At 35.2% G+C, this 27,069-nt stretch overlaps 5 protein-coding genes across 5 annotated transcripts; 1 reads left to right on the forward strand and 4 right to left on the reverse strand.

The window, feature by feature from the left end:
* Positions 1-897: 897 nt before the first annotated feature.
* Positions 898-1,629, reverse strand: K444DRAFT_625270 (uncharacterized protein; the record flags this gene model as incomplete). The annotated part of the gene is made up of 1 exon (XM_024882506.1): positions 898-1,629. The coding sequence occupies one exon, from the start codon at positions 1,627-1,629 to the stop codon at positions 898-900; it is 732 nt and encodes a 243-aa protein (XP_024742636.1).
* Positions 1,630-3,281: 1,652 nt separating this feature from the next.
* K444DRAFT_659880 (uncharacterized protein) lies at positions 3,282-4,728 on the reverse strand. Its single transcript, XM_024886400.1, has 3 exons — positions 4,010-4,728; positions 3,777-3,960; positions 3,282-3,726 (listed from the first exon to the last, which is right to left on the reverse strand). Exons 1-3 carry the CDS (start codon positions 4,250-4,252, stop codon positions 3,548-3,550), a joined length of 606 nt encoding a protein of 201 aa, XP_024742637.1. The 5' UTR covers positions 4,253-4,728; the 3' UTR covers positions 3,282-3,547.
* K444DRAFT_608310 (uncharacterized protein) lies at positions 4,716-6,580 on the reverse strand. The gene has a single exon (XM_024879354.1). The coding sequence runs from the start codon at positions 6,540-6,542 to the stop codon at positions 4,857-4,859; it is 1,686 nt and encodes a 561-aa protein (XP_024742638.1). The 5' UTR covers positions 6,543-6,580; the 3' UTR covers positions 4,716-4,856.
* A 140-nt stretch (positions 6,581-6,720) lies between these two features.
* Positions 6,721-8,240, forward strand: K444DRAFT_581963 (N-terminal nucleophile aminohydrolase). The gene is made up of 4 exons (XM_024877769.1): positions 6,721-6,853; positions 6,909-7,093; positions 7,143-7,561; positions 7,610-8,240. The coding sequence occupies exons 1-4, from the start codon at positions 6,830-6,832 to the stop codon at positions 7,750-7,752; spliced, it is 771 nt and encodes a 256-aa protein (XP_024742639.1). The 5' UTR covers positions 6,721-6,829; the 3' UTR covers positions 7,753-8,240.
* Positions 8,241-13,658: 5,418 nt separating this feature from the next.
* Positions 13,659-13,978, reverse strand: K444DRAFT_185930 (uncharacterized protein). The gene has a single exon (XM_024870884.1). The coding sequence runs from the start codon at positions 13,876-13,878 to the stop codon at positions 13,696-13,698; it is 183 nt and encodes a 60-aa protein (XP_024742640.1). The 5' UTR covers positions 13,879-13,978; the 3' UTR covers positions 13,659-13,695.
* Between the last annotated feature and the right edge of the window lie 13,091 nt (positions 13,979-27,069).

The following is a 27,069-nucleotide window of genomic DNA, read 5'->3' on the forward strand; positions in this document are numbered from 1 at the left end:
CAGGAGTCGTAAGTAATGTGGACCTGGTGAGGCGAAGGTGATGTGGAATTCTTCTTCTGGCTTGAGCTCTCCAAGTAGACTGAATAGGGTGCAGTGCACTTCCGGGGGTTTAATCATCTTGGAGTACCAGGCTAAGCTCTCTTTGAGATCGACTCAAAAGCAGCTTTGCATCACTCTGATGTCTCTATGGCCAAGTACTAACCAACCAGTTAGGCGAGTTACTTTCAAATTCTTCGGTCCGTAGGGAAATCGAGACTCAGTAGCGTAATTGCAGATAGTAGAGGCATTGCCTTTGAGGAAGTCTCAGAAGAATGGGGAGGTATGATTGAGGTTGAGGAAAGAATTCAGCGGAACTTCGGTGATGGCTTTGAAGAGGAGCTCTTGGGGAGGGGAGTGAAAGGCGATCCATGGGTTGAGAGGTGAAGTCAACGCATCGAAGGTGGAAGAACTATCCATTTACAAACCGTGGTATGCCGATGTGGAGACCATTGTGTCAAAGGTTGTGTGGTATTGCTGTTGTAGATAGGGGTTGATGGGGAGTCTGTTGGTAGTTGGAGACATGGGTTCAAAGCTGATGAAGTAAGATCAAAGTCAGTCCTAGTACTGCGGTATGGCAAGAAAGGAACAATTTGGACCCTTGGGAAGTTCAAGCTTATGGGAAAGAAGAGTGAACTGGAGACTCCAGAGATTAGCGCACACAATTTGCAAGGATTGGAACGCTGCTTCGAGCTTCATTTTGCCCCGAAAACGCCTTTCATTTCTACCCCTCGAGAAAAAATTGAGATACATCCCTTTAGCTATCTCGTTAGGTTTGCATTTCCATTCCTGGTTCCTTTCCCAAATCCGCAATATCCTCCCGCACTATTCCAGGTTTATGTCTCCCATCATGACCGCAAGTCATGCTTCCCACATGAAGCACTGAGCCTCTCCCTTGTTGTAAATCATCAGTTTGTCCACGCCGTAGTACCACATGATCCCTCTTGGTACCTTGGTTGCAGTTGCAATCCTCTTTCTTCTCGACAATCTTTCATCCATGACCTTCCCAAAGAAATGATTAAACTTGTTCATAAACGCCGGAAAATCACGTAAATAGAGCTTGATTCCCATATCCCCTTTCCCTACCCTAAATAGTTTCATGCAGGACAGACAGGGTGCACCGGCCTTGTGATTCCCACCACAAAGTTGCAAGATCTGGCTTTCAAGAAAGTGGACGTATTGTGGACCTGGATCAGTAATTCTGATGCAAGTTTCCCAGTTCTCGGCACATCCAGGAAAGGGGATTTGGCCGAGAAGACCGTGACGTTGGACCATGCGGCCCTTTTCTTCAAGCCATCGCAGATAAGAGTAAGTTCTCTGCATGTAGCTGACTTCCTCCGATTCAAGCTCTTCCATTGTAGGAAGCAGCCAACCATCCACCATCTCAGACTTGAGGTATTCAGCAGCTACGGAATGTTGAGACCGGATAATCTCGTTGCAAGGGCGGGCGGCGTTGGTCTTGATGAAATCTCGAAGGATTCGTGACGTGTGCGTGATGTCGAGGTATGACGAGATGGGGACCTCGGCGATGACCTTGGCCAGGAGCTCGGTGGGAAGGGAGGTGAGGTAATCGCGGTCTTGAGAAGTAGACATATTCGGACTTTGTGGATAGATTCGTGCCGTTGTGATGCTGTGCTTTCAATTCTGAGAAATTCGTCGACGAGGGAGAGGAGAAAGAGTCGTGTTGAGGGCTTGACAGGGAAGAGCGTTGGTATCGGAGTCGGAGACGAGGATCGATGGTGAAGTTGGGGAGGAAGAGGCTGTGGTCGCACCGCTCGTTGACTATCGCCGCTGTGTGCTTGGGTCTGAAGAGGTTGTGTGGTGTTATTTTGAGGAAAGGCATCCACGCCTCGTTTAGGCTTGATGGAATTGACAGTGAGAAGGTTACGGCGAGGCTGAACTGAGTTCGAGGTGAATTGTGATGCTCGTCCGAGTCTAGCTCGTTACATGACAAGAACAGAAAGGATATATTTCCACCCTGTGGGGTAGCTTTCCTTCAGCATTCAGCATGCCCAACTGCAGTCAAGTTTCCAAGTCCTTCGCTCCATGTTTCTCGAAGCAATTCGATTGTTCGATTGGGGGTTTTTTTCATTATGAGATTGACGGATGATCACATGGTTCGGATAAGGCCCATTAAGCCATTTCGTGACGATGCGTTGTGTTTTCGCATGATAAAAATCCACATACTTCCTCTTTACGAAAGGTTCAATTACGGGTTGCAATTGATGCTGTAGCTCTTCGTGGATCTCACTGAGCGCCGTTGAATCTGAATCGAGACGCAAGGCAACTGGCTGTGAGTGGGAAGCCCATGTAAAAGGCTCCCCAACACGAACTTAGAAAGGATGATGCTGAAGAGCAACTGGTTTGACTATCTCCTGATAGCTTGAAAGAAATTCTCCAGGAAGTCCCGAAAACATCGCCCTCTGGTTCCATTGTGTCCCGCCAGCAACCTACAAGCGACGAAGTGCAGTGATAGCAAGAGGGACCGCCGATTGCTGCTCAAGGAGGAGGGCGTTGTAAAAGCGGCTAATTTCGAATAATGGGCGGAAGCTCATAGTAATCAGTCACACGGAGCACAGTTCCGAGATAGGGTTGACATTGAGCTCATATCCAGAGTTAACGATTTGTATCGATACGGCGAGCAGAGAACGAAGAGATCTCGCGACGAAATATCTACCAAGGGCCAATGGCTTTGATATCAGAACACTTCAGGCAAAGGACAAGATTGATGGTTTAGGGAGAGGAATGACGGAGATATATGGAGATGCGATGTTGTCAACCAGTGGATGACTAACCTCGTAACCAATACGCTAAGCCTTATTTAAACATTAGATCGAGCTCTTGTAACTCCTAACTTCACAGACTACTTTAGATAGACAATTAACTCGGATTTTCAGACGTTGGTCAATAATTACTATTTAATACTCTGACAAACAGATTGTGTTCTCTGTTCTGTGTTTAAACCCGGCTTTGGGGTTTGAAGCAGTTGACCGTTCGGGCGGCCTGGTTGCCAGAGGTAGGGTTTTCTGGGGTAGATTCCTAGGGCAGCGTAAGGAAAATGGAGGTTGACAAAATAGAAAGGCTTGCATATGTCCCATATGGATAAACTCACTGAGTCCTTGAGGACATCTTTGGACAGGAGTGAGAAGTCGTCAAGGCGAAGAGGGGAACGATATGAGGTGCAACATGACAGCCAAATTGTGGCCGAACAAGCATCACCAAGAAATCGCCAGGGAATAAGGGTTAAAATTACTTGTGATTTTCATCTATGTATATCTCGTTCTGCAATTGCGGGTATTACCGCCATACCAAGTTCTGAATCAATCGATGGGAGACATCCATCCTATCTCTGAGCCCATTAGTCTGACAATATCACGCAATGAACTTCAGCTCCATGGCGGCGAAAGACATGTGATAACTACTCCATATAAAGCAGAGACATATGCATCTCATAATGCTCCAAAATTTCACCCATAATTCTCGTTGCCTGGTTCATCATCGCCCTATCGATTCAGACGTATTGCCAGGCGCCATATGGAGCTGGGGATGACAAGTATGTTGCCGTGAGACCATCCACAGGGACACCGCCATCACAGTTCGTCAGGTTGAAAGCTGGTGTCTTAGCGTAGAGTTGATACGAAACCGTGACATTCGGACCGGAAGGCTTGGTCGGGCAAGCCAAGATACCTTCTGCTCGGCATCAGCCTTCCTGAATTGCGAATTGAATTGGAGATACGCACCACTCGATCCATCAGGAGACTTCCAATTGATGACAGTGCGAGGAGTAGAGCAGTCGGACATGTAAGTCAGGTTGAAGAAGCCGCCAATGTAAGCGCCAGTTGGGACCACAGCGGAGTGAGCTTGAGTGAATCCCAAGGCACCATTGACATTAACGTAGATTTGCTGACCGCCGGGGACCTCGACCTGCGTAGGGATCAGCGCAGGGAATGACAAGAGGAAGGAATTTGCTTGCATCCAGGGCACTGAAGCCGGCAATGATGATAGTCTGAGCTGTAGCATCCGGGCAATTCGCACCGACGATGGAGGGACAGTAGGTTGATGGGGAGCCGCCGACCCAGAAGGCTTGACCAGCTGCGTTGATGGGCTGCCCGTCAACCCAACTGTCGGGGAGAGAGGCGTTGGCCATGAAGATATCAGCCGATGTGGTGCCAATGAAGGCGATGAGGAGTGAGAGAAAGGGGGCGAAGGGGGGCATATTGCTTGATATCTTGAGTTCCAATGAGGGATGTGCTTTGATGTTCGCAAATGCTTCCGAGACGGTTGTTGTGATGAGAATATGGAGGCGTAGAGTAGAGAAGGGGGCTGCGAGGAGGAGTGTGAGAAGCGCAAGGGTGGTTCGCTTTCAAGTAAGAAAGGGCAAGGCTGGGCGGGCGCCTTCCATCTATGATGCATCCCGTCTTTAGGGCCCAAACTCCTTGCCGACATGGGTGAATCGTCCTATTTGCTACTTCCATTCGAGAGACAGGGGAATTCGACGAATGAATCTTAGATTTCAAGGAAACTTGGGGAGATCTGGAATTAGGCCCGTGATACATGCTGCCGCGACAGGGGTCGAAGCGATCAAGATGCCATTCAGCAAGAGATTGGCTCCCCTGAATTGCTGCACTAACCAATCATATGCCTTGAACCAGATATGTCACGTTTTGACCGATATTCCGGGGGGGGGGGGGGGCTGTTCAAAGACACTTGTCAGATGACCATTCACCCACAAGGAGAGTGCATTAAAAGTACACATGCTGCATGCACTATACTTGCCACAGCAGCAGGGAAAGATTATAGGGAGACCATATCCGGTATTGCTACGAAGGCTTGTCAGCATCGTCAAGCTCCATCAAATGATCCTTCAGCCCTTTCTTTGTAATGTTCATTGCTCTCGCAATTTCCGCTTCTTCCTCCCTCAGTTTTCCCTTTCCAAATTCTAGGCTTCGCTTCTGTCGTCTCTTCTCGTCAGCCACATGCTTTTCACGGCCTTCCAATGCCTTCTGTCTTCGTTCGCGGTCTTTGCGCTCTTTAATGGCTTTCTCGCTTTCTTCTTCAGCTGCGGACTCTGGAGGTGGATCCAAAGTCGATATGTAGCCCTCGACTAGGGGATCTCGTGTTGAAGGGTCAAGAGAGATATACCGGATATCTGCTAAAACGGGCGGAGGGAGATGCGAAGGTAGAGTTGCATTGTTAAGCATGTAAAGTGGTTGTGCCTTCAGGAGAGTTGACAGGTCGGACTTCAGGGTAGATTGAGGAAGCTTGAGACGATTGATGTGATCTCGATAGAACTTCTCCCGATCTTTGTCAGCCATGGCAGAATCCCGCATTTCCGGTTCCTTCTTGTACTTCCGCTTGAACTCTGGCCAGTATAATTTGGGCGTAGCATGCTTCTGGAGGAAGGCGAGGAATGGAATCCTAGGGTCCTTCTTCTCTTCCTTCGCACGCTGTTCCTTCAAAATCTTGATCTTCTCTCGGGACCATTCTTCCCAGGTCTCCTTCCTTGCTTTCATGGTCGCAAGGGCTGTATATCGCAGATCATCAACCAGCTTTCCTTCTTCGACAAGCTTCTCCCATGGGCTGTATGGGTTGACTCCAAAGTCGTTCAATAAATCCTTGAAGAGTGCCGCGGAGTCCTCCGCAGTCATTTCCAATCCTTCTGCACCCTCCTCCCATTCTTCCATATTTTCGTCGCCATATTCTCCAGGGTCCAGACCATATTCTTGACCCATCGCTGCCAGTTGAAATGCAATATCATCTTCGTTGAACTCAATGGGGTCTTCCTGCCCAGGCTCCTCTGTTCGTTGCCGTTTCGAAGGATTTTCCTCATCCTCTTCATTATCGGTAACCTCGACCTCTTCGTATTCGGAGCTATCATCTACTGCATCCCTATCTTTTGGTGCTTCCTCCGAGACCTGGCCTGGCCGTTGAGCAGCACCTGGAGCCTCGCCTGAATCCACGGGCTCCTTAGCTTTTGACAAAGCTTCAGCTTTCTCTTTTATCCTCTGTTGATCCAAAGCCAATATTCCATCCTTCAACTTGTCTGGTATGCGCCAGAAACTTTGGTCTTTCTCAGTATTATAGACAAATCGTCTCCCCAGCTTAGTGTGCACCAGAACCCACGGCTCACATCCAGGAATCGGCAAATTTGATATGGGCTTGTCTGTCGGCTGTGGTCTCGAGTCTCTAGGTCGATCATGCCCACCTCTGCCTCCCCGGCCTTGAAATCCACCGCGTCCACGTTGGAATTGTTCTTGCGACCCATCATTGTTGAAAGTCGGTCCAGCACTTGGTAAACTTCCAACACTTTGGTATTGCTGAAAACTCTGGAATGGGGTTGTAGGAGGAGGGGCTGCAACTGGCGTGGGGGGTGGTACTGGTCTCGTGTATGTTGATTGCTTCGTCGCTGTATTGTAGTAATAGGAATGCCCAGTTGGAGCTTGGTGTTCTGTCCAGCCTTCGGGCAAGGGAGGAGGCGCAGCCGCCTTATGTGTCGATTTCAGCATCTTTGTGCATGGTATTTCGGAAGTAATGTGGGGTGAAGTGAAGCTTTTGAAATTCCCCAGAATTTTATTTTGGCAAGGCAGAATATTGGTGCCTGACAGATATTATATGCCTGAGGTGTCAGGGCGAACCGCTAGCGCCGACGCGTGCATTCGTGCCTGGAGCTCTGCAAAAGTATCACAACCCTCTCCTCCTCATCCACGCACCCTCAACGATTGAGGAGAAAAAGTCCTCCCTTCTCATTCCCACAGTTTCTTAATATCCAAAAGAAGCTTCGCCAACCACCACCATGTCGAGGAGATATGATTCGAGAGTAAGCTCAAGCAAGCTCTAGCCTTCAACTTCAATTCAACTAACATTCTGCGCAGACGACTATCTTCTCCCCAGAAGGGCGTCTCTATCAAGTCGAATATGCTCTCGAAGCCATCTCCCACGCAGGCACCGCATTAGGCATATTGGCGAAGGATGGCATTGTGTTGGCAGCAGAGAGAAAGGTCACCAGCAAGCTTCTAGAGCAGGACACATCAGCAGAGAAGCTGTATATCTTGAATGAGTACGTCCCCGGGCAACGTATTTGAACCTAAAGCTGACTTCTGCCTCAGCAACATGATCTGCGCCGTAGCAGGCATGACTGCCGATGCAAACATTCTCATCAACTACGCCCGCCAACAGGCCCAACGTTACCTCCTCACCTACAACGAAGACATTCCCTGCGAGCAACTCGTCCGTCGATTATGTGATTTGAAGCAAGGCTACACGCAGCACGGTGGTCTCCGACCTTTCGGTGTCTCCTTCATCTATGCCGGCTACGATCCACAAAGACAGTTCCAGCTCTACCAAAGCAACCCCAGTGGCAATTATGGCGGATGGAAGGCAACGAGTGTTGGTGCGAACAACGCCAGCGCGCAGAGTCTGCTGAAGCAAGATTACAAGGAGGATTGTGATTTGAAGGAGGCTTGTGGAATGGCGGTCAAGGTTCTGAGCAAGACCATGGATTCTACCAAGTTGAGCAGCGAGAAAAGTATGTCCTCCGTTTCACAGTTCCGGTGCTTTGGCTAATGATTGATAGTTGAGTTTGCTACGGTTGGCAAGACGAAGGATGGGAAAATTTACCACCACCTCTGGGGTGCGGATGAGATCACGACGTTACTGAAGGAGCATGACTTGGCACGAGATGAGACCGCAGCGGATGGGGATCGAATAATCAGCTAGATCTTCCCGAAGTCCATTACGGCTATGTACCAATAAAGAATACTTTCATGGCAGGCGTAGGGTGCTATGACTTGATATCTTGGTTCCCATTTTCTCGACTCTAATTTTTTGTTGAACCTTTCCGTTCCAAATGGTTCCTGGCCCCGAGCCTAGCGGCCTTCGTCTTCAAGCCATCACATGTCAAACTTTCCGGCACAGCCATTTCCTAATGTATGAAATTCAAACAAACGGCCGTATCTAATTTTACATCTCTACAACTCTTCCTCTCCAACCTCCTCGACCGCAGCTCCCAACCCCCCAAGATCAACAGCAAGATCTGCCGCAGGAGTGGCTCCTGTCATGAACCTCCCGTCGGAGCCGAGGACGTTGGAGCATGGCTGAGGCGACGGTGTTTCCGGGTTGGAAAGGTACGGCTCCGCCTAGATCGATCTTTTCAAGAGGGACGCATATATCAGGACCCGCTGGATTGACTATGTGGCTGGTACCAGGGGTTGACGGATGGGATCCGAATGGATTCAATGTTTCTTGGACCCTGGGCGGACCGGTGTTGTCTGGTATAGTTGAGCTGCTGGATTCAGTAGGCTAGGGTGAATCGGTGGAGCCGTCTGGACCGGACGAGGTGCCGGCTGTAGCGTGGGATTTGTTCCCATTCCTTGAACTGCTACTGGCGATGCTGGATTGAAAGTCTGGTATGGGGGAGCAGAACCACTTCTGGGCCGACCTTGACCATGTCCTGGGGCTGTAGGTGGATGTTTTATCGTTGGGCCACCTGATCCTCCAGTCGCATGTCTCGGCCTCACTGCTGGATCTTTGAATTTGAGTTGAGAGGAGGCACGACTCAGGGTTGGTGCAGGTTTTGCAAACCCAAATTCTACCAGTTGATGTTCTGCTTCGCTCAGAGCAGTTTCTGCACCGTTCGAAGCATGGCCCAGACAATAGCGGCCGTATTCCGTATGAGTTGATTGATTCTGACCACGCGTCCATTCTATCAGGTCAGCCAGCATCACACCTATTTCGTACAGGGTGTCCTGGTCTATTGGGTGAGATAAATCAGGATCATCGAGTGCTGAAAGGGCAACGCCTCCTTGAGCGAAGCATCTGTGAATTACCGCAGAGCGAGTGCGTTTGAACTTGAACTGCGGTGCAGGCTACCATCAACCTATCTGAGTCTTTGGAGGCAGTATTCGGATCTTGGGTATCATCGACTGGAAGATTGTCCGTGGCCGGCCTTGGTTCGCTCTCGTCGATCAAGATACGAGCCACCACAATAACATCGTCGGCTCTGGTCATTGCTTGAGCAAGAGCGTGAGCCGCACCCCAGACAGTCTCAGGAGCGTTTCAGACTGGCTGAGATCCGTACCAATTCCTCTCCTTCCCAACAGCACGGATGAAGTTTCGCATGGTGTTGATCTCCTCGAGTAAGCCATGGACCTCTAAGTGAGGGACGTTTTCAATTAAGTTGTGTATTGTTGCTGGTGGCCTGTTTGCTAAACTCCTGGCTTGCAACTCGTTGCCATGGTTAACTTCGAGGAGGTCACGAAGCTCGTTGTGACTCGACTAGTCGATTGTATAGCTGGCACTCCCGTAGTCGTCGTGGCTCTTCGAGTTGAAAACTGGGGATCTGATTCAGTAGTTCTTGAATGTACCTCGCAGACTCATCGATATACTCAGCAGCTTCGAAAGTAGGGGGCAGTCCCCCTCTAGATCCAATGTCAGGTACTGCCGTGACGGCTTGCTCGTTCAGCTGTCTTAGCTCGGTCGCGCATTGCGAACAGACCACTGTTGTTGTGGTATTTGTCAGGGCCGCAATATCTGCTTCGAGCTCCTTGATTCTCACTGTCAGATTTTGCCATTTTGAGATATACTCCTGCGAGTTCGGACCATCTGCTCAACGCCGCTGGCTGTCCCCCGCCCTCGCGAGCAGCCCCCCCCCCCCACAACCTTCGAGAAGTGTGTTTAGTTGATTCCCGAGAAGCTCGACGGGTGCCATCGGTATCGGTACGACAGAGTCCAGATCTAGAGTAGGCTCTTGCTGCTGTCCAGGAGCCTCATTTGCTAACGCTAGCAAGACGATTCTAACAGCCATGCCCAGGCCGGTCTTAAACCCAAACGCACAGGCGTCGAGAAACTTTTCTCGCTGGAAAAGTGGCGTGATTTGCCACTAACATAGAGCTATAGAGAGTCTAATCATGTCAATTATGAGACCGACAAGCTATCAATTGTTAGTCAAACTTGAGAATTGGGTCTTCTTTGGAGCACTTACAACCGCTATGCGGAGCACAAAGATTTTGTCCTGCAATACGGCTTGGCTCTATTCTCGAGCAAGTAGACTCAAGACAGTCCATGCGAAAAACTTGAAGAAAGCTAGGAGATAAAACAAAGCCACGAGAAACATCACTACTCCAATTACTGTCCCGATGAGTACTAAAAGCTTTAAGATTGGGCGAAGTGGCTTTGAACGATTGTAAATATAGACAGGGACCAGAATGCAGACGAGGTTCGATATTTCAAAAACTCTAAAGACTACTAGGAGGACCATTCTTTGAAGAAGAAACTCCACAATATCGTCTAAGTAGATTTCGTTGAGATTGCATCGTTCGACTATTTGCCTGTAAAAGAAGTAGATCTGTCTACAGATATCGAATGGCAATCTAAGAAACAAAAACGGAATGCCTCGGAATCCGTATCTTGAATCATAATACAGGTTATCAATTGTCAAGTAAAAGCCCTAGTTATAGTCAGTCGTACAGTCGAAAAGAGGGGCATCGGGAGAGGCGGGGTCAACCCACAATTACACTGAACAACATAACCATAAGAATGAAGTCAGAGAACGCGCCTGGGTGGATTTCCTGCAAGAACTCCCAGAATGCAGGCCATGCGACAGTGACAAGGGTCTTGGCTGCAGCCTCTGGTATCGTCACGAGTGACCTGAGACCATGAATAGTGATCATAAATGGCAATATTGGCCATTGCACAATCCAGTGGGCAAGAAAGGAATGTTTCCAGACAACTGACCTGGTGTCCAAATTCTCGCCGATTTCCGTGGAGCCTGCTCCGAAGAGCAGGCTCATGAAAACTTGAATGATGCTGTGAGAAGTTCTACGCCATTGGGTACGGTCTATGGCGCTTTGGAGTAAGGGTACCGGAATGTGTTTGTATGCCCAGGTAAGGAAGTCGGCAAGGCATGATATTGGTGAGGATATTAGTAATCTCTTTAAGTGGTAACCGACGTTCAAGATCAAGTCAAGGAAGTCGATGTTTGACGCCGCTTGAATCATACTCTTGACCGCAGGCAACCCGCTAAAGGGAGGAAGAGCGGCCAAAGATAAGGAAGGCAAGCTAGGTTTGGGTAGATTCCGTAGGAACTCTCGTGGAAGTGCTGGTATCAACGCAATGCCGCTCATATCCGGAAGAGCGGTGGGGGGCAACTTAAAGTTATAAACAGTAGTCGCCGCCTCCCTAATACAAGACCCAGCAACCGCGAATGGTGTAACGATTCCCCAAGAAATACAAAACCAAGCGTTGAAAAATGGCACCAAGAGGGCTGGCCAAACGTAGTGACACAGCTCCTTCACCGTTCCTATAAGCAGAGCCACCCCATTCGCCTCAGGGATCGCTACTTCAGGAAGCTCCCATTTGAAGATCGCGACAGCGGCCCTCACCCAGTGCCACTCCTATCTGACATTAGCATCCGTCTCATTTATATTTTTCCTAGTTTGGGACTTACCCATGGGTTGATGTCGAAATGCAGAAATTTTTCTTGACTAAGGCTCCCAGCCAGATTCCCCTCACATCTCATCCTCCACCACCAATCTTTGCTAAGTTGGGCCCTCTTCCAGAAATTTAACTCTCTCAGTATGTATATGCATTTTCTTCCGATATCACTCTCGCCTCGTGAAGCGAGGTAGTATTCGGTGTAGTAGTAGAACCGTCCCCAGATCGCCCGCCAGTTAGCGAGGAAGACGATGGCGATGGCAATGGTAAAGAAGCCGAGGGCTGCTGCGGTGGTTTTCCCTCTGTCTGTGAAAGTTGGGTAGAGAAGGCCGATTATTGAAGCCATCGTTGTGGCTTTACCAGCCGTGCTGGATTCGTGCTTTAACTTCCTGGCTGATATGTGGAATCGAGAGCGCTAATAGCTATTAAAAACGAAACTCTACGATAGCTGCTTTGTGACAGATAGAAATTCAAGTCGCGGCGAGAACTAGAAAATTGTAATTTAGGGAAGAGATGGATCGAAAATAGCAAAAAACAAGTGTGTGCTCGAATGGACAAAGAAAATTACAAAGATCTCGAATAAAGACTCTTTTACAAGCAGGAATACTATCCGGATTCGATATGGCGTTTATTATCGTCACAAAGGAATTGTGCGAAAACAGTGTGTCAAATGATTTAGCTTGATTTGATTATCGCCTCTGAATCAAATCAAATCAAGTCAAAATCTGCTTAATCAAATCATAATCAACTATAATCAACTATAGTTAATTATAGTTGATTATTTAGTCACGTGACCCTATACGTATGCTCGGAGATTAGAAAAGCGAGATAAGGCTAAAATAAGGCTTAGGCTAGCCCGTATCCGGTATAGCTTAAGGTACTCCTTACTAAATTGGGTATCGCGCCGCTTGGTAAGCGAAGCGGCACAAGCCGAAAGTGCTAACGCCTCCTCGATTTTTAGTAATTTCTCGCTACCTTATAAATCTTATTATTATAAATAAAATAGCTAAAAATAGGCCCTCTCACAAATAAGTGCTTTAATATTAGGGGGCTATATCTAATTAGACTCTTATTAAAGAATCTTCTAGATTCTAGAGTTTTTATATATAAATAAGTAATTTTCCTCAAGTTACTCTCTTTTTCTCTTATTATATATATATATATATCTCAATAATTATAGCTCCAATTAAAAAGCTTTTAACTATAAACTTATTTATTTTTACTTAATATATTCGGAAATGTCTCAATAATCTTTAATTAACCTTAATATCCCTCAAAATAGAGGAGATAAAAAAAGCAGGAAGTAAGGATAGGAAAGGTAAAAGAGGGGTTTCTAAGGGGGATAACCAGGTTTTTATACCCGATTTAGACTAGCTTTATACTCTTATATATATTTTATAAGTTTTGTTTATATCTTATTAATATAGCTATTAGTTATTTAATAATCTTTTAAGACACTTGAGAAATTCAAGTTTTCTTGATATCACGTGATGATTATAGTTGATTATAATTAATTATAATCATAATCAAATCAAATCAAGTCAAAATATACTGAATCAAATCATAGTCAACTATAATTAACTAGCCTTGATTTTTTTTTGACACACTGTGCGAAAACGAGAGAGGACAATATGCATTCATTATTTTTGAAATTAGGGGCCTGAGGCCCCCTTATAGGCTTAGTAAGCCCTGGGCTGAACGCCCTGGAACGGAGCCTTAGGGGCTGTGCACTAATGGGGTTTAAGCCATAGGCTTATTTCCAAGTAGAGTATGCCCTGTAAGGTTGAATCAGTTCAACTGGCATACTATAAGGCTCCCCAATTTAGGGGTTTAGTGCATGTGACTTAGGGGGGTTCAGGGCTATATATATGGGCTACTTACCACTATAGAACAGCAGTCAATTCAGTATCGTTTACTTGGTTTACATTGCACACACGAGACCTTAGCTTTATTAAGCTAGTTTAACAATTATCAGGGTTGCTCAAACCTCGAATAATATGTGTATACAATCTTGCATCAAACCACGCCTGGGGATTACTTATATCGATGCACCTAGCTCTGGCAGTTTTAAACAGAACCAAGCCTCTTCTATGATGCAAGACCACCAGGACCTGCTTTGCGGCGAACAGTGAAGAATCATGACACGCTAGAACATTTATTTTCTGCTCAGAAGCTAAATAATCTGAAAAGTGGCTAGCTGTCTTTTGAATTGAATGAGACTGTCCCCGATTACCTCCTTCGCCCACTGCTGCCAACGCAACACCCTAAAGAGGTTTTATGGAAGCCTGATTCTGGGACGCTGCGGCCCAAAACGTAGAAGATCGGCTTAGTGATACTCCCAGCGACCGTCTTGGAATCCGCGGCGGAAAACTCGTCGGAATTAAAAATGCCAATAGTCAAAACTCGACTCATAGACTTTTCTGACTGTTGCAAGAGTTATTATACTAATTCAGGTGGACTTAAGTAACTAAGGCGTGAATTTGTTCGAGACGCAACAGATGATGAGCGGCGGGAAATAAACGCAACTTAGGAAAGGGGAATGCTTGCTTGGGATGGCTACAGACCCTACGATTCCGTCCACCAAATCCGCAAGAACCCACATTCAACGTTCAATGAGCAGGAAAATTGCGACTTAGGATAGCTATAGGCTTGGAATGGCTAAGGTCAGCGTCTGCCTAGTGCTGCGTCAGGCACGGAAATGCCACCTATACGGGTGGAGAAAGTTGCGACTTGGGGGACTTCCGTCCACTTGGAGGATTCCCGTCTTCTCTGTTCTCTCATCGCTCCACTTTGGAAGCATGTACTGAGGCCATTAGCGGGCTAGCGGACAAAACCGAGAAGCGAAAAGTGATTTTCTGATTTTCCGATTTTCGCGCCCACCCCCCCACCATATCTCACCAAAAAAAAAAAAGTATAGTATATACGCCTTATTCTCGACTACTCCTAACCCCCCCTTAGCTTACGTGGTCCGTAAGGCAAATCCCATAGATTACAAGATATATCTCTATCTCCCTTACTCTCTATATTCTCTATATTACCTATATTACTCGAATTATCTATATTTCCTTTATTTTCTTTTTTTCTAGTATCCTTACTCTCTTCTACTATAACCTTCTTTCCTATTACCTTCTAATCTTATATCTGTTTTTATACTCGCTTTCTATATCTTATAGGCAGTTAAGGCTTTAATATAAAGGGTTTTATAGATATAGAATAAAGCTTTCTAGATTTAGTAGATTTAGTATTAAATTAATAGAAAGTATAGACTTTATTATTATTATTATATTTATAATTTATATAAATACTATTAAATTCGCCTTCTATAATTATATAGTATTTAAAAGGGCTCTTTAATCTTTTCTTATTATTATAAGTAATATAAGCTTAAGAGAATTCGGTTCTATAAATATATATTAAGCTTGCTTCTAAATTTACCTTGCCTTTTTCTAATTCCTTTAGCTTTATTTTTCTAACTTTAGTTTTATTATTAATTTGCTTTATTATTTTAGTAGTATTATTAGGAGATTAAAGTATTATTATAAAGAAAAAAAAAAGAAAAAAGTTATATATAAAGAGAAAATTAAAAAGTAAAGGAATTTATTAATTAAATATATTAATAGGAAAGAATATTATAAACTAAATCTGAATTATTAGAAAACATATTATAAATATTATTTTTCTATTTATTTATAGCTTTATTATCTTTTTTATTATTTTTGTCTTTATTAAAACTATTACCTAAAGCTATATTTAATATATTTTTAATAAAAAAAGCTTTAATAATAGTATTATATATCGGAATTAAAGTCATTTTTTGTAATATATATAGGGTTATATGTAACTTAAGGGCATATAACAAACCTCGGATATTGCGGGTATTAATTAGGGAAATCAGAGGCCCTTTGACTTTATAACTAACTACTATTTATATTATAAGTATTAGGCTTATAAATTACTAATTATATATATGTTATCGGGGCCTCTTATTTAAAGGAGGCTTTCCTAGACCTTATAGAAGGAATAGAGATTAGTTCTATACTGAATTTAATACTATAGTTTTATAACTTACTAATTTATTCTATTATCTTATTACCTACTAATAAATATCTTATAAGCTAATCTCTTTACCCTTAAAGAAGGTAATTTAATAAGTAATTATATCTCGAAATCTGCGAAATATATAACCCCTTACTAAAGCTATTCCTATAGAGGAAGTCAACCAGATTAATCCTAATACGGGTAATAGTAAAGGCTTATTTAATACTTTTAATAGGGCCCTTTAGGAGCCTCCGAGAGCCAGTAATAATAACGGAAATAATCCCGGTAATAATTAAGATACCGAGATTAATACCCGAGTTACTACTACCCAAGCTATAGAATAGGGCTTATATACTAAAGTCAAAGTACTCTAATAAAAGTAAGAATTAGTAGATATAATTAATTAATATATCCTATAGTTAGAGTAATATAAGGGTATTTTTAGGGATATCTTACGGTTTACTATATTTCGTAAAAACTTTATTTATAAGTCTATCCTATTTTCCTTAGTAATTCTTATTAGGGAACTTCCTAAAATGAGGTTAGAACCCACTTTCTTTCCTAATATAATAAGCTTTAAAAGTAATCTCAATACTATTTATTAGGAGCTACTATATAATATCCTAAAGATATATTTAGACTAAAAGAAGCTTTTTAAGGTCCGGATATTTGACTTATATTATAGAAAGTTCCTTAAGAAATAGAGAATATTTATATTCTTCTAGAAAATAGTCTTTAGGACCTAACCTTGAACTTATAATAAATATTCTTCTAGAGTTAACTTTATTATAAGTATTTTTAGGAACAAATCTTATAATATTTAAAAGGCTATAATAAAGCAAAGCCTACTATTATATAAGGTCTATTAGGAGTAATTTAAGGCTTATTTAGCTAATATACTCTAAATACCTTAAATCTATTAATAAGATACCTTTAAGGAACTCTGAGATCTTTATTAAAAGAATAGTAAAATAGTTATTAAGTTATATATTCGAATAATTAGTTTCAAAATTAACTAGGACCTATATCCTAAGAGAAACCGGATCCGGACTCTTAATATTACTTTATTTAACTATAAGACTTATTAGATACTTATATCTATTCTCTTAGGAAATAAAGTAATATCTATTTCCAAATAGCTTAAGAAAGCTTAAAAAGCAAAGTATATTACTTATCCTAAATTAAGAAAAGCAAAAACAGGGAAGTCTAGTAAGAGTAACTCTGCCCCTAAAGACTCTGACTTAGTAAATTCTAATTTATAAGGCTATTAAAAAAGGAAGAATAAGTTTCGAAAATTATATAAGAAACTTTTAGGTAGAGTTTTGGCCCCTTTAAGGCCTTAATAAAGTACTAGTTCTATTTTAGGTATAGTTTATTAGACTTATAAATAGAAAAAATACTTCTTAGAAAATATAAAATATTTCAAATATACTAAATAGACTTGGCAGAACCCTAATAAGGCCAAAACTATAAAAGAGTTAAGGTATTTATAGAAGCAGGTTAATACTATAGCTATAGAAGAGTACTCTAGAGGAGATTCTTCTAAGAAATAAGAAAAAGAGAAGGCTAAATCTTAAATATTAATAATTTTAGCTATAATAAAAAAGGTATATTACTTTATATAACTATTTAAGCAAGATTAATATAGCTAGAAATAGGTGCCTTAGAGATATATAGCAGACTTAGTAATACTAGGTTAGATTGCAACTTCCTTAATAATAATTAGGCTTAAAGCCGGGGCTTTATTACTTTGGCTAAATATAATTAAGAATTTATAACCTTTTATAAGAACTAATTTAAGGTTTATTAAGCCTATAATCTTGAGATATTTATTATAGATAATTATAATGAGATGTATTCTTTTAAGCTCCGGTTCTATAAATATAAGAATATTAGCTCTTATAGCCTTATTTTTAGTATGGAATTTTATAAAGTAATCCTTATATAATATATAAACTATATTAAGAAATAATAGATATATATACCTATATAGCCTAATAATATTAAGATTCTAATACTAAAAGAGTTTAATAAAGAGCTTAACCGGTACCCTAAGCTAGTATCTCGAGTCTTATTCTTAACTAAAAGCAAATATAACTATCCTAGATAATAGGCTTTATATATTTATAATAATTACTAGATCTCTACTTTATTATATGGTTCTAGTAATACTAAACAGGAGTTTTTAATATAGCAAATTAATATTTTCTAGAAAAGGGCTTTAGAAATACCTATTTATTTCTGGAATAATAAATATAAAAACTTCTCAGAGGTTTTTAACTCTAATAAAGCTTCGGAACTTCCTAATCTTGGTAGTATTAAATACTTTATTAATATAAATAGTATAATCCTATATAGGCCTTTATATAATCTATTAGAGACCTAACTAGAAGTATTATATCTATATTTATAGAATATACTTTACAAATATTAGATAAGGCCTAGTAAAAGCCTAGTAAGGGTACTTATTCTTTTTATTCCCAAGAAAAATAAAGAACTATACTTTTATATTAATTATTATAAATTTAACTAAGTTATAATTAAGAATTAGTATTTGCTTCCTTTTATTAATAAGACTCTTAACCGGCTTTAAGAAGCCAAGATTTTTATAAAGCTAGATCTTAAGAATATATATTATTAAATAAGAATTCATAAAGAATATAAGTAAAAGACGGCTTTTAGGACCCGCTATAGCTATTTTAAATATTTTATAATATCTTTTAAACTAGCTAATATATTAGCCATATTTCAAGTATATATTAATACTATACTTATAGGGCTCCTGAATTATTTCGTGATTATTTATTTAGATAATATTCTTATTTATTCCCGAAATAAGGATAAATACTATAATTATATATATTAGGTATTTATTAGGCTATATAAAAATAACCTATTTTATAAACTTAATAAATACAAGTTTAATATTAAGAAAGTCGAATTTTTAGGCTTCCTTATTAGAATAGAAAGTATTTATACGAATCCTAAACAGGTCTGTAGTATTATTAAATAGCCAGAACCAGAATTATTTTATAATATCTAAGTATTTTTTAGATTTACTAATTTCTATTATAGGTTAATTTACTATTATTCTCAGGTAACTATAGGCTTAATAGATCTCTTAAAAGAAATAGAAAAGGGCCAAAAATCCGGTTCCTTTATATAAATAAATAAAGTAGCTAAAAGCTTTAAGACTTTAAAAAAAGCTTTTACTATAATACTTATTCTAGTTTATTTTAACTTTTCTAAGAAAATTTATATTAAAACTAATATATTAAAATTCGTAATTACTAGTACTATTTTATAATAAGTTAATCCTAGTAATAGCCCAAAAAAATACTAGTATCTAGTAATATTCTAGTCCCGGAAACTTTCCGGAGCTAAATATAATTATAGTATCTATAATAGAGAGCTACTTATAATTATTAAAGCCTTTAAGTATTAGTACTATTACCTTAAAAAGTTCAGGTTTATAATTAAGGTTATTATAGACTATAATAATCTCTAATACTTTATAAAAATAAAATATCTAAAAAGCTATTAAATATATTAGGTAATATATCTTATAATATATGATTTTAATATTATTTATTATAGAAGCGCCTTAAACCTAGTAAATAGACCTAGTAGAAAACCTAATTATAAAGAAGATCCTATTAATATAACTTGGCTTCTGACTTTTTAGAATAAGCTAAAAAGAGCTTTTATAATTATAATTTAGAGATTCTTATAAATATCTAAAGAGTTCCCTCTTTAAAATAGGTATTATTTAATACTTGCTATATCCGTAATAGCTAAAAAGAAATATTTACTATAAGACAAGTAAATAGATTATCTTATAGATTTCTTAACTATAAAATTAGTTAAGAAGTAAGATATAAGGAGATACCTTAAAAGCTCTATTACTATAGCTAAGATAATAGGAGTATTTATAACTGTATTATTTAATAAAACCAAAAATTTCTTAGTTCCTCGAGTTTTTGAATTAGATAGTTATAAATACCTAATTTCCTATATATAGATATATACGGCTACTAAAAGAGCTATAGTACTAGCTCCTTTATCTAAATCTTTTCTAGATATTATTTAGATAACTCAGAGAAATAATTCTTAATATTAGAATATTATAAAATAAAGGCTTAGTAAGAAAGATACTAAAAGAAAAGAAATCTGGAAAAATAATTCGGGCCTACTCAGGTACTATTTAAGAATTATTATATCTAATAATTCTGCTTTATATTAAGAAGTTATAAAGCTTTATTATAATAACTTAATAGCTAGATATTATAGAATAGAGAAAACTCTCAAGCTTTTTAGAAGGTCCTAATATTAAGAGAATATAAAAAAAGATATTTGCAATTATTATTAAGAATATAATATCTATTATAGAGTTAAAATAAAAAGGCATTTATTATATAATCTATTTAGTAGTTTATTATAGCCTAAAAGACCCTGGGATAAAATCTCTATAAATTTTATTATAAGTCTACTACTATATAAGAACCTGGTAAGAGATTCCGATTTTAATATAATTCTTATAGTTATTAACTAGTATTCTAAAATAGTAAGATATATTATATACTATAAAACTATTAACTTTCTAGAGCTTACCAAAATTATATAGAAATATATTTTCTTAATCTTTAGCTTTCCTAATAAAATTATTTCTAACTAAAAAATAGTATTTACTAGCTAGTTCTAGTTTGCTTTCTATTTCTATTTAATATATAAATAGTATTTAAATATAGCTTATTATTCTCAGATAAATAGTTAGATAAAAAAATAAAACTAGGCCCTAAAATATTATCTAAAATATTATTATAATACCTAAAAAAATAACTAGTTTAAGAAATTGTTTTTTACGGAATTTATATATAATAATTCAAAATATTAGGTTTTATAAAATATATCTTTTTATATATATTATAAATATTACCTTTAATTTCTATAAAATCCTGAGAATAGAATTATAAAAGAAGTACTAGCTATATATAGGAAGCTAGAAACCCTTAAAGTAAAGAAAGCTTAAGAATTTATAATATTATATATAAAATAACTAGGAAACCTACTATAATAAGTACTAGTTAGCTAAATACTACTCTAAAAAAGCCTAGGTAATACTATTAATAAGAAATATTAAACTTAAGGCAGGAAAGCTTAAGCCAAAATTTATAGGTCTATTTAGGATTTTTAAATATATTAGTAATTTAATATATAAGTTAGAATTACTAAATATATATAATTATTTATATTTCCTTTTTTAAAGAATATATAATAAAAAAGAGTTAGAAGCTATATCTATATTTTTCTAGAGAACTTCCGGAATTAGTAAATAATAATAAAGAATAAGAATAGAAAATAGAAGCTATTATTAATTACTAATAAGATAATAGAAATAAGAAGTAATAGTATTTAATTAAATAAAAAGCCTAGCCTAAAAATTATAATATCTAGTTACCTGCTTTCTCTAATTTTGAAAATTTTAAGAAACTTCTAAAATTATATAATTAAAATTATAGCTTAAAATCCGAAACTACTTTTTAATAATTTCTTAAAATTAAAAAGAATTCTAGACTACTAAGAAAAAGGCTACTTAAAAGAAAGAGAAAACCTAGATAGCTAAGAAAAGGCCTAGAATAATAATAGAGATACTTTTTCCCTGGGTTTTTTATTTATAAAGGTTTTCTAGGGTTTTATTAAGGCTTATAAGAATTATATTTAAATTATTAGAAAAAGATTTAGGATTAAGAAAGGTTTATTATAGGTAAACTAGCTATGGGTATCTCAAATAAATAAACTCTAATTCCTATAAATTCCTAATTCCTAAAGTAAGAATATTAAATACTAGCTCTATTTAGGACTTAGTAAAGAATTAGCTAATACTTTCCGGAATCTGCTTATCTCTTAATAAGATATAGTTATACTATAATAATATTAGTATTAAGAATATTAAAAGAAGTAAGTAAGGAACTTATAATAGCTATATATGCCTTATAAAAAGCCCGAACTTCTAAAGTCAGGTTTTAAATAGCTATAAGTATTATATTATTAGTATTTAAAGTACTAGTAATAAACTACTTAGTAATCTCGGTAATAAGCTTAGTAATAAGGTTAATACCTTAAAAATGAATATTGCGGTATTTCTTTAAGAAATTAGTAAGTACCTAAATATATTAGAAAAATCTTATTTTTAGGATATTAACCCAAATAATATTATTATCTGCCTTATTAAGACAGGAAAAAGAATTCCGAAGCTTATTAGTATTCTTCTAGTTTTTAAAAACCTAATTAATAATATTATTCTTATTAGTATAATACTATTTAGGATATATTTTAAGAAATTTCTTAAAGGCTATAATAGTATTTTCTTAGGACTAGTAAGCCTCTAATAAATAGCAAGAAATCTAAAATCGCATTAGCTTTAATAAATATTAAAGCTAAGAACTTACTAATATATAAGACTTAGAATCCTTATTATAATAGTTATAATTCTTTTTACTAGATACTATAGTATATAAGATAAAGGAATTAATAAATAAATACTTAAAATATTTCAAGTATCTACTAGTAATAGGAAAAGAGGCTGCGAGATTATCTTTATACTTATTATTATATAGGCAGATAATAAAGCCAGAAGAAGATATTATGGAATTAATTAAAAATAATTAAAGAAGGCTTAAAGAAAAGTAAAAGAAGAGGCTAAAAGGTAATAATAGAAAAATTTATTATATATATAGTTATTAGAAAGAAAGAGAGCATATAATAATACAAAGAGGTTCTTTTATAGAGATAAAGAACTACCTGAATTAACTACTAGTTTTCGTACTAGTTCTAATTAGAAACCAGTATAACTAATTAATATATACTTCCAGGAGCCTGCAAATAATCTCTAGGACCTCAGAAATATTCGTATAGGTTTCTCATATAAATATTTATTAAATTCTTTCCATATAGCTATTCAGATTATTCTAATACGAGATCTAATAAGTAATATTAATTTCGTGGGATAGCGTTTTAGTACTTTAGATTAAGCTAATTAGAATACTCAGATCCCAAACGAAATCGCAATTACCGGCTAGCCCCTATATCTGGGATATAATTACTTTTCTTTTTCGCTTACTTAGCTCTAATCTAATTAGATAATTTTTATATCTATTATCCAGATTATATTAGTAAAACTACCTCCCAAAATACTAGAAGTTTACCTTAATTAAATAAATAATTAATTAAATATTTACTAGAATAGATTAATAGATCTTAGGAATAAGATCTTAGAAAAGGGGTATAGTTATAATATATATAGGGTCGTATATAACTTAAGGGCATATAATGAACCTCGGATATTACGGGTATTAATTAGGGAAATTAGAGGCCCTTTGACTTTATAACTAACTACTATTTATATTATAAGTATTAGGCTTATAAATCACTAATTATATATATGTTATCGGGGCCTCCTATTTAGAGAGGGCTTCTCTGGACCTTATAAGAGGGACAGAGATTAGTTCTATACTGAATTTAATACTATAGTTTTATAACTTACTAATTCATTCTATTATCTTATTACCTACTAATAAATATCTTACGTTTTTAGAAGGAAATTAAAATTAAGACTAAGATTAAAGCTAGTATAATTATATCTTTATTATTTATTTTTAAAATATAAAGATATATATTTAATATAATTATTTAAATTCGAATAAATTCATAATAAATAATATCTAAAAATGAAAATATTAGTATTTAATAGCCCTAGATTAAGCCTATTTAAATATTAAAAAATTATAATTTTAGATATTATAGTTATAAAAATATAAATATAAATATTTTTTCTTTTATTAATTTATAAAAGCCAAAATATATTAATAATAATTAAACTATATTTAACCTATATAATTACCTAATTATTTTATTAATTATAAATAATTCGAGGTAATTTAAATCTTTTTAAATCTTTATATATAGCTTATTATATAAACTTTTATATCTTTATATTTAGTAATACTATAATTATAATTTTTAGATAAAAAGAATTCCTTTATTCTAATATATATAATTATATTTATTTCTTATTTTTCGAATATATAATTATTAAATTAGAAAGGCTTAAGAATTCTAAATAATATTTTCTCCTAAAAATATATATATTCTTAATAAATAATAAAAACAAATATGAAATTATATAATAATATAATTACTTTATATTAATATCTTTATTTTCTATAAAATAATAACTCTATTTTATTTTTATTTTAAAACCTCTATTCTTTTTCTATATTTTTTCGACTTTATTATTAATACTAAAAGCTTCTACTTTCTACTAATACCTTTTTTATTAATACCTTTATTAATATCTTTATTAATACCTCTATTAATACCAAGAGCTAGTATTTAATTATTTTATAATTTTTCTCTCTTTTTCCGAATTTCTTTTCCAAATTCCTTTTTCTTTAATACTTTTACTATTAATACTAAAAGCTAGTATCTAATTATCTTATAATATTTTTTTCCTTTCCTGAATTTCTTCTTTAAATTCCGCTTTTAAATTCCTCTTTCTTTAATACTTCTATTAATAATATTAAAAGCTGGTATCTAATTATTATTTCCGAATTCCTTTTATCTAGAACTCTTATACTATAAGTCTTTAATCTATTTACTTTTTAGAAAGCTAAATTTTAGATTTCTTTTCTTTTTCTCTAATATCTCCTTTTCCTCTTTTCTAATATCTCTTATACCTTTAGGCTCTTTAGAAATACCTTTTCTCGAATTTCCAAAAAAGAGGCTAATTTCTATTTAGATTCCTCCGAACTTTAATACCTCTTTCCTTTTTCCGATACCTTTTATATCTTTAGGCCCTTTAGAAATATCCTTTCTTGAACTTCTAAAAATGAAGCTAATTCCTATTTAGATTCCTCTAAACTTTAATACCTCTTTTTCTTTTCTAATACCTTTTATATTTTTAAGCCCTTTAGAAATACTTTCTTTTAAACTTCTAAAAAAGAAGTTAACTTCTATTTAAATTCCTTTAAACTTTAATATCTTTTCTTCTTTTCTAATATCTCTTATATCTTTAGGCTCTTTAGGAATACTCTTTCTCGAACTTCTAAAAAAGAAACTAATTTCTATTTAGATTTCTTTAAACTTTAATACTTTCTTTCCTTTTTTAATACTTATAATAGCCTTTAAACTACTACTAAATATCTCTATTCTTTATCTTGAAATATATATTAACTAATTCTTATAAGAAATAGCTTTTCTTTTTCTAATCTCAATTTCTTTAATATATATTTCTTATTTTTAGGCTATTTAAACATTTCCCTATTTGCTTTTATAAAATATATACTAATTTATTTCTTAGTTTTTCTCGCCTTATTTTTCCTTTAATATTACTATATATATATCTAGTTAGTACTAGTTCTTATAATTTATAATTAGGCTTTTTATTTATTAAATACCCGAATATTTTATTTTATTTTTATTTTATATATTTTATTTTCCTTTTATTATAGGTTAGAACTCAAATAATATTTACCTTAAATACTTATACTTTTGAATATATAAAACTTCTATAAATTTTTTGGAATTATAAACTAGTCTATTTTAGTTTAAAAAAGCTTTCTCGAAAATATTTCAGGAATTATAATATTTATTATAACTTCTTTTAAAGATTAATATAATATAGATAATTCTAGTCTATTTTCTTTTTATAGAATAAACCGCTATTTTAAGTTTATATAAAAGTTCTAATTATTCTTTAAATTAAAATATAAGTATTTCTTATTTCTATTAAATTAGATATAAAGAATAATAGGTGCCTTTAAGCTAAACTATAATACTAGTTAAGTACTAAAACTTTTTATATCTTATAAAATATTACTTATAGCTTGAAATATATTATATTTAATAGAACTTTTATATCTAATTACTTTATATTATAGTAAAATATATAATATTATAATTAGAAGAGTTTTGCTTTATAATCTTATTTATTATTTATAGATTTTCTAGCTAATAAATCTTGGCTAATAGCTAAGAAACTTATTAGCTATTTTATCTAAAGCTTCTAAAAGCAGGAAATTGCCTTAATAAAAACTTAGTATTAAAAATAGATTTGACTAATTAATCTAAATAAGGAGTTTATAATAGGAATCTCTATAAATAAATAATTTCATATAATAAATTCAAGTTCCTATTCCTAGTTATATAATTAAGCTATATAAAAAACTCTTTCTAGCCTATTAGAATAGTTCCTATTTCTAGTTATATAAGTTATAATATATAATAAACTCAAACTTTTTTAGGTTATTTTTAGAAGAATTAGTAAGCTTTTCTAAATAAACTTATTAAGGCCTTGGTTTTTAAAGGTATTAATCTAGTCTTTTTATTCTTTTTTTAAATAATAGTTTAGCTTTTAGGAATTATATATAAATATTAGAATAAATAAGGAAATATATTATATATATTTTCTAAATAAATTAGAATAGAATCTATAGAATTCCCGTAATAATATTAAATTTATATTACTAGCTAATAAAGACTTTAATAACCTTAATAAAACTTGAATTATAAGCCTGGCCCTTAAATTTCCTATTTAACTTAAAAATTAAATAGTTTATAATAGATTATTTATTATAGAATATATTATACTTTTTTCCTAAAAAATACTAAATACTAATAATAATTCGAAAGCCTTAAAGCCCTTAAAACTCTTTATAAGTTTCGGGCTTTAAGGCTTTTCTATAACTAGCTAATTATATAAAATCACGTAATTATATAAGTCCGGTATTAATATAAAGTAATTAGTAATTTTATATATAAATATAATATAGTTTTTAATATAGCTAGTTTAATATATTATATATTTATATATAAATATTTATAATTTTATTATTATAATATAATATATCTTTAATATATTTTTAATATAAAGATTTCTTTATAATTCTAGATTTTTAGAAGCCTTTTCTATATTAAAGGTAAAATATATAATATAATTTAGATATTAAATTCAAAAAGTAAAGAATTATAAAAGCCCTAATAATTATAAGATTTTATAAACTTAAATAGATTTAAATATTATAAAAATATTAAATTTAATAGCCTAACTTTTAAATTATATAAGAACTAATTAAAGAATACTATTTTAAAATATTAATTATAAATTCCAAATATATATATATTTATAAGAAAATAAAACCCAAAATAATATTAAGCTAATTATAAAATATAAAAAAATATATATTAAATATTAGATTTATTTTTTCTTAATTACTTTAATTTTAATAAATATTTATATATAATTTATTAGACTTTATATAATAGATTTACTTCAGAGAAATAAGATTAATTAGTCTAGAAAGTTTAATAATAATAGTTAAATTTCTATTTAATATAATAAATAAAGTACTAATAATAGTTTAGATATCTTGGGTTTTATTTATAAAGCTAAAAATATTATATTTATTAATTCTCTATATTTAATAAGGAAAAGAGATAATATATTTATTTCTTTAATATATTTATTATTATAAAATAATATTTATATAATTTATAAAATTAATTATA

This window comes from Hyaloscypha bicolor (assembly GCF_002865645.1).
Source record: "Hyaloscypha bicolor E unplaced genomic scaffold K444scaffold_16, whole genome shotgun sequence".
In the NCBI taxonomy this organism is placed as follows: Eukaryota; Fungi; Ascomycota; class Leotiomycetes; order Helotiales; family Hyaloscyphaceae; genus Hyaloscypha; species Hyaloscypha bicolor.